Below are 7,436 nucleotides of genomic sequence, written 5' to 3'. Positions count from 1 at the left end.
AGCTTCTGGTTACCTTGAAGACTTGCAGCTCCTCCAGGACCAGCTCCTCGCGGTGGTGCCAGCTGTGTTTGGGCACCGAGATCACCTTCAGCACCGAGCCAACATCTGCGGAGAGACAGAAGCAGCTGCGTCAGGACCACCGAGTCATAATAGCGCATATCCCACCGCACTCCGGACCGGGACCCCAATATGATACGATGGGGGCTGGTACGACCTGCTGATGGCGCCGCGTGAATCCTAATGTGTAAGTAGTCACCGGCACACTAAGGTCCGACGTGCCGAAACGCCCGAATTCAGGGTGTTAAACATACATGGCGGCACTCGTGTATAGCAACGCTTCGAAATCCTTTGCGGTCCCTTCACCATAGCGATCATATGTTTGCCTGATGAAGGGACCGCCGAAGAATCCGAAACGTTGGCGTCCACGAGTGCCGCCATGTAGGTTTAGCGTCTGAATAAAGACGTTTCGGCACGTCGGACCTTAGTGTGCCGGTGACTACTTATTAGGACCACCGAGTCATTATAGCGCATATCCCACCGCACTCAAGACCGAGACCCCAATATGATAAGACGGGGGCTGGTATGACCTGCGGATGGCGCCCCGTAGTCACCGGCACACTAAGGTCCGACATGCTGAAACGCCCGAATTCAGACGCTAAACCTACATGGCGGCACTCGTGTATAGCAACGCTTCGAAATCCTTGGCGGTCCCTTCACCATAGCGATCATATGTTTGCCTGATGAAGGGACCGCCGAAGAATCCGAAACTTTGGCGTCCACGAGTGCCGCCATGTAGGTTTATCGTCTGAATAAAGACGTTCGGCACGTCGGATCTTAGTGCGCCGGTGACTACTCTTATATTAGGGCCAGCAGGTGATGCGCACACAACGCGGGAGCGCTGAACATAGACGGTCCGGTCACCTGTTCCGATGAACATGACGTCGTACTCCCCGTCCGCGGCCGTCACCCTGTCCACGGCCAGGCGGGTTAGGGTGACTCCGTTGTGGCTCCGCAGGAAGATCGGCCTCCCGGATCCCGGTACCACGGGGTTGAACATGAGCGGGTGGTTGCGGGCGAACTGCAGGACGTCGTCCGGAAAGTTTTTGGTGGATTCCAAGCTGCCGAATGTTTTGCTGGGGCACTAGAAGGGGGCAGAGAAAGTCGTTGGTGCCAACATGAGGTGTAACGATGTACAATCACCTTCACCCAACAGAGCTTACCGTCTGCCCCCAACACAGGAAACATGTGACACTCACCATCCCCGGCCGGGGGTAGGGCACTCTGCCCTGATAGGACACCCATTGGTAGTTGGGCCCCTCCTTGTGAGCAAAGGGCCCCAGGAAGGCCCTGCGGACGTCACTCATGGTATAGACGCAGATCGCCGAGCCGCGGAACACCGAGCTGAAGGTAAAACACGGAACAAAAAGCGGTTTAGACGACACCCACCTACAGAGCGATATGGGACAACTTTATTTGTTTCTATACAAAAAACACAGAATTTTCTTCCCGCAAATCTCATCTAATGAAAGTTCTGAATCAAAAATCACACGAGACAGAGACAGAGGAGGGCGCGCAAAGGGGCGTAACCCATAGCAACCGATGGCGTGTAAGGTGACCGTTACCAGCCTGTGAGATAATGATTGTTTACCTGGAGGTGGAGAAGAGAGCGTAGATGAGAGGATTCCTCCTGTCCCTGGTCTGCAGCAGGAAAACATCACCTACGGGGGGGACAGAGAGAGGGGATAGAAGGGGGAGAGAGAGAGAGGATAGAAGGGGGAGAGAGAGAGAGGATAGAAGGGGGAGAGAGAGAGAGGATAGAAGGGGGAGAGAGAGAGAGGATAGAAGGGGGAGAGAGAGAGAGGATAGAAGGGGGAGAGAGAGAGAGGATAGAAGGGGGAGAGAGAGAGAGGATAGAAGGGGGAGAGAGAGAGAGGATAGAAGGGGGAGAGAGAGAGAGGATAGAAGGGGGAGAGAGAGAGAGGATAGAAGGGGGAGAGAGAGAGAGGATAGAAGGGGGAGAGAGAGAGAGGATAGAAGGGGGAGAGAGAGAGAGGATAGAAGGGGGAGAGAGAGAGAGGATAGAAGGGGGAGAGAGAGAGAGGATAGAAGGGGGAGAGAGAGAGAGGATAGAAGGGGGAGAGAGAGAGAGGATAGAAGGGGGAGAGAGAGAGAGGATAGAAGGGGGAGAGAGAGAGAGGATAGAAGGGGGAGAGAGAGAGAGGATAGAAGGGGGAGAGAGAGAGAGGATAGAAGGGGGAGAGAGAGAGAGGATAGAAGGGGGAGAGAGAGAGAGGATAGAAGGGGGAGAGAGAGAGAGGATAGAAGGGGGAGAGAGAGAGAGGATAGAAGGGGGAGAGAGAGAGAGGATAGAAGGGGGAGAGAGAGAGAGGATAGAAGGGGGAGAGAGAGAGAGGATAGAAGGGGGAGAGAGAGAGAGGATAGAAGGGGGAGAGAGAGAGAGGATAGAAGGGGGAGAGAGAGAGAGGATAGAAGGGGGAGAGAGAGAGAGGATAGAAGGGGGAGAGAGAGAGAGGATAGAAGGGGGAGAGAGAGAGAGGATAGAAGGGGGAGAGAGAGAGAGGATAGAAGGGGGAGAGAGAGAGAGGATAGAAGGGGGAGAGAGAGAGAGGATAGAAGGGGGAGAGAGAGAGAGGATAGAAGGGGGAGAGAGAGAGAGGATAGAAGGGGGAGAGAGAGAGAGGATAGAAGGGGGAGAGAGAGAGAGGATAGAAGGGGGAGAGAGAGAGAGGATAGAAGGGGGAGAGAGAGAGAGGATAGAAGGGGGAGAGAGAGAGAGGATAGAAGGGGGAGAGAGAGAGAGGATAGAAGGGGGAGAGAGAGAGAGGATAGAAGGGGGAGAGAGAGAGAGGATAGAAGGGGGAGAGAGAGAGAGGATAGAAGGGGGAGAGAGAGAGAGGATAGAAGGGGGAGAGAGAGAGAGGATAGAAGGGGGAGAGAGAGAGAGGATAGAAGGGGGAGAGAGAGAGAGGATAGAAGGGGGAGAGAGAGAGAGGATAGAAGGGGGAGAGAGAGAGAGGATAGAAGGGGGAGAGAGAGAGAGGATAGAAGGGGGAGAGAGAGAGAGGATAGAAGGGGGAGAGAGAGAGAGGATAGAAGGGGGAGAGAGAGAGAGGATAGAAGGGGGAGAGAGAGAGAGGATAGAAGGGGGAGAGAGAGAGAGGATAGAAGGGGGAGAGAGAGAGAGGATAGAAGGGGGAGAGAGAGAGAGGATAGAAGGGGGAGAGAGAGAGAGGATAGAAGGGGGAGAGAGAGAGAGGATAGAAGGGGGAGAGAGAGAGAGGATAGAAGGGGGAGAGAGAGAGAGGATAGAAGGGGGAGAGAGAGAGAGGATAGAAGGGGAGAGAGGGGACAGAGAGAGAGGGGAGAAGGGGGAGAGGGGACAGGATAAAGGGAAGAGAGGAGGGGGAGCAGTTGGAGAGGGAGAAGGAAGGAGACACACAGGGAACAGATTGTTATTTGTTGGACAATCTACTCTGAAAACATGTTGTTCGGTTTTGTGTTCTGTTCAGCACTTCCTCGCCCAGTTCTCTCCTTCTCTGGCACTTTCTGATATTTTTTGGCTCACATAAAGAACTAAAAAAAATAATAATACAAAAATACCCAGAAAGACTTTTGATATTCACTAAATCACAGATCTAAAAGAAAAATCCTGAGCACATTATTGGGCACAGAGCCATCATGCCGCACGGCGTCCAGATGTAATGTGCTTTCCATCATCAAATGGTTCACATACACGCCACAGGTGTCACCGAGCCCTGGACACAGCAGCAAGAACTCTGACCAAAGGGCCCCATTCTAAATCCTGCACTAATAAGTACTAAGAAGGCGGACACAGTTGGTTAAATACCTCTATATTAGGATGTATCCGGTCTATAAATGGCGGCTCTGGATGGACAGTTGGATAAATGGCTCTATATTTAGGATGTATCCGGTCTATAAATGGCGGCTCTGGATGGACGGTTGGATAAATGGCTCTATATTTAGGATATATCGGGTCTATGATCCAGCGATTCTCTGTATTGAGTACTTACGGAGCTCATCGAAGTACGTGTCCCCTCCGCCATCACTCCCCGGCATGCTGCAGACAAGTCGCGCCTTGAGGAATGTCGTCCATTTATTCACTAAGCTCCGCTGACCTCCCACATCATTCTGGGGAGAGAATGTCTCGGGTCATACAAAAGGAGGAGTGAGGATGACAACAGCGGAGAGAACAAATCATTATTCTTCTATGTCAGTGACAACAAGTGTTGCTCTCCGTCCATTCATCTACAGTGTCAGTATCCCAATTACCCGACATATCTGCCCAATCCGAGCGTACGACTGTTTGATGCCTCCGAGCCCCTCGACCGGCGTCTCCCGGAAGAAGAAGTAGATTTTATCATCGTCCGGGTTCTCGCTTTCGGGGATCCAGAAAACCTTCACGAACTTCGGCTCTGAGACACGAGATACGGAAAATGTTCACACGGAGCAGCAAGCTTTCCTCACACAGTAACAGTCCCATATTCATTGCGTCAGTAACAGTCCCATATTCATTGCGTCAGTAACAGTCCCATATACATTGCGTCAGTAACAGCCCCATGTACATTGTTTCAGTAACAGCCCCATGTACATTGCGTCCGTAACAGCCCCATGTACATTGCGTCCGTAACAGTCCCATGTACATTGCGTCAGTAACAGTCCCATGTACATTGCGTCAGTAACAGTCCCATGTACATTTGGATAAATGGCTCTATATTTAGGATGTATCCGGTCTATAAATGGCGGCTCTGGATGGACGGTTGGATAAATGGCTCTATATTTAGGATATATCGGGTCTATGATCCAGCGATTCTCTGTATTGAGTACTTACGGAGCTCATCGAAGTACGTGTCCCCTCCGCCATCACTCCCCGGCATGCTGCAGACAAGTCGCGCCTTGAGGAATGTCGTCCATTTATTCACTAAGCTCCGCTGACCTCCCACATCATTCTGGGGAGAGAATGTCTCGGGTCATACAAAAGGAGGAGTGAGGATGACAACAGCGGAGAGAACAAATCATTATTCTTCTATGTCAGTGACAACAAGTGTTGCTCTCCGTCCATTCATCTACAGTGTCAGTATCCCAATTACCCGACATATCTGCCCAATCCGAGCGTACGACTGTTTGATGCCTCCGAGCCCCTCGACCGGCGTCTCCCGGAAGAAGAAGTAGATTTTATCATCGTCCGGGTTCTCGCTTTCGGGGATCCAGAAAACCTTCACGAACTTCGGCTCTGAGACACGAGATACGGAAAATGTTCACACGGAGCAGCAAGCTTTCCTCACACAGTAACAGTCCCATATTCATTGCGTCAGTAACAGTCCCATATTCATTGCGTCAGTAACAGTCCCATATACATTGCGTCAGTAACAGCCCCATGTACATTGTTTCAGTAACAGCCCCATGTACATTGCGTCCGTAACAGCCCCATGTACATTGCGTCCGTAACAGCCCCATGTACATTGCCGCCGTAACAGTCCCATGTACATTGCGTCAGTAACAGTCCCATGTACATTGCGTCAGTAACAGTCCCATGTACATTGCGTCAGTAACAGTCCCATGTACATTGCGTCAGTAACAGTCCCATGTACATTGCGTCAGTAACAGTCCCATGTACATTGCGTCAGTAACAGTCCCATGTACATTGCGTCCCCGTCTGCCGATGGTCATGTGGTCAGGAGGGTCACATAGGCCCGCCTGGTCACCGTGGACTTTATACAGATTTAGGACAGACTTGGGACGTGTCGCCGGGGACGAGATGCGTGACCCGGAGTGAAGAAAGGGGTTCTGTCCGCCAGGAATCAGGCGTTTCATCTTCGGGGGGGACAGAGAATGAACGATGGCGTGTGATTGGCTGTCAGCGGTGTGACGCTATTGTGTTTCCTTTGTCCCACTTATTATACTGTCTGTGACCTTGTTACACACTCGCTGCTATTTATATCTGCGCAGCCAGCGGGAATCGTGCTGCTCGGTGCGCAGGGGCGGGCGCCGACCCAGGCTGCGGAAGATGGTGAAGTCTCGTCCCATGAGATCCGTGGCGACTCCGGAGTATAATTCGTCTCCTGGGAGGGGAGAGGGGTGCAGAAGAGGATCAGTGCGCTGGGTGCAGAGAGAAGTATTAGGACATAACGAGCGGATATACAAAGAAGTACCGTGAGTGGGAGGAGCTTCACCCGCTGCACCAGATACCGTTTCACTTCCATGTGCGAATAGCTGCGGCTGCTCCACCTATGCCAAGCAATGACCGGCTGATGGTGGCCGCGGCTGTTCAGATGTACACGGACACCCACCTTTGGTCAGGGGCAGGCGATCGTCCCCGGACGCAGACTGCGATTAGTTATGGACAGCTGCGGCCGCCCGTCAGCCTGGCATTGCTTTGCGTAGGCGGAGCAGCCGCAGCTATTCGCACGCACCTGTCATTGTGACCCTAGGAATTTGTAATACAGCTCTGATCACATGTGTGAATGGGGGCCTCAGCCTACCCCTAAAAGTTAATTCAACAATGACCCTTAACACATAGTCTGATCCTAACACTTAAAGGAGAACTATGAGGGGGAGGGGCTTGTCACTCACCTCATAGTTCTAGCCGACCTGTGACAATGATTTTTTTTTAATTTCTTCCAAAATGCTGTTTGTGTTTTATCTACAAACCTGTTTATTATACGTGGATGATTAAAGGCATGATTTAAATCTTCCGCTCGGCGAATAGCTGGGCAAATGCTGTTTGCACAACGTTACAGCCACTAGGTGGAGCCGAGGAGCCTCTGGAATTCCTATACTCCTTAGCACCGTCTAGTGGCAGTGTGTCATGTGAACGGCATTCACCGGGCTATACGCTGGGCGAAAGATTTATATATCAGCCCCTTAAAGTGGCCCTAACCCAATGTTACCCCTTAACCGTCTGTATATTACCCCCCTGTAATGTTTACATTTACCATATCAGGGCCGATATTTAACTGTCCTATGCAGTGATCCTCCAGCACTGGTATTGAGTAGGGATGCACCGATACCGGTTTTTCGATATCGAGTACCCATATTTTTTTTCCTTCATCAGGTGATGAGGGAGCATGAAGCCGGCTTTCTGGCCAATCAGGAAGCTGGGGGTGTGTAATGACTGCCTGCCCTGGCTTCCTGATACCGAAAGTATGGGGGTAGGCATCGGAGCATTTGACCGAGTACTCGTCCAGATACTCGGTATCGGCACCAGGGGCGTCCCGAGGCTGGGCGACACTCGGAGCGGTAACCGAGTGTCACCCCGCCCGAGACGTCACTGCGCATGCGCGGCACTATTCTGATACCTGCCGGTGGGCCATCTTGGTGATGGACGCCGGCAGAGAGAGGAGGGGACAGTCACCCGGCGGGATGAGGTATGCCGTCGGGTCCCCTCCTCTCTCCTG

At 52.2% G+C, this 7,436-nt stretch overlaps 1 protein-coding gene across 1 annotated transcript in view; it reads right to left on the bottom strand.

Moving 5' to 3' along the window:
* The window catches only part of LOC108800586 (semaphorin-3B-like), a 21,247-nt gene that overhangs the window by 7,306 nt on the left and 6,505 nt on the right, over window positions 1-7,436 (bottom strand). Inside the window, 9 exon segments of the mRNA XM_018572567.1 lie at window positions 14-105; window positions 922-1,141; window positions 1,257-1,401; window positions 1,649-1,718; window positions 4,053-4,170; window positions 4,312-4,475; window positions 4,871-4,988; window positions 5,130-5,270; window positions 5,953-6,101. Of these exon segments, the coding sequence (XP_018428069.1) occupies window positions 14-105; window positions 922-1,141; window positions 1,257-1,401; window positions 1,649-1,718; window positions 4,053-4,170; window positions 4,312-4,475; window positions 4,871-4,988; window positions 5,130-5,270; window positions 5,953-6,101 (1,217 nt within the window).

The sequence above is a fragment of the Nanorana parkeri genome, unplaced genomic scaffold (assembly GCF_000935625.1).
Source record: "Nanorana parkeri isolate BGI_ZX_2015 unplaced genomic scaffold, ASM93562v1 scaffold2073, whole genome shotgun sequence".
Taxonomy (NCBI): domain Eukaryota; kingdom Metazoa; phylum Chordata; class Amphibia; order Anura; family Dicroglossidae; genus Nanorana; species Nanorana parkeri.
This window is presented reverse-complemented; position numbering and strand designations above follow the sequence as displayed.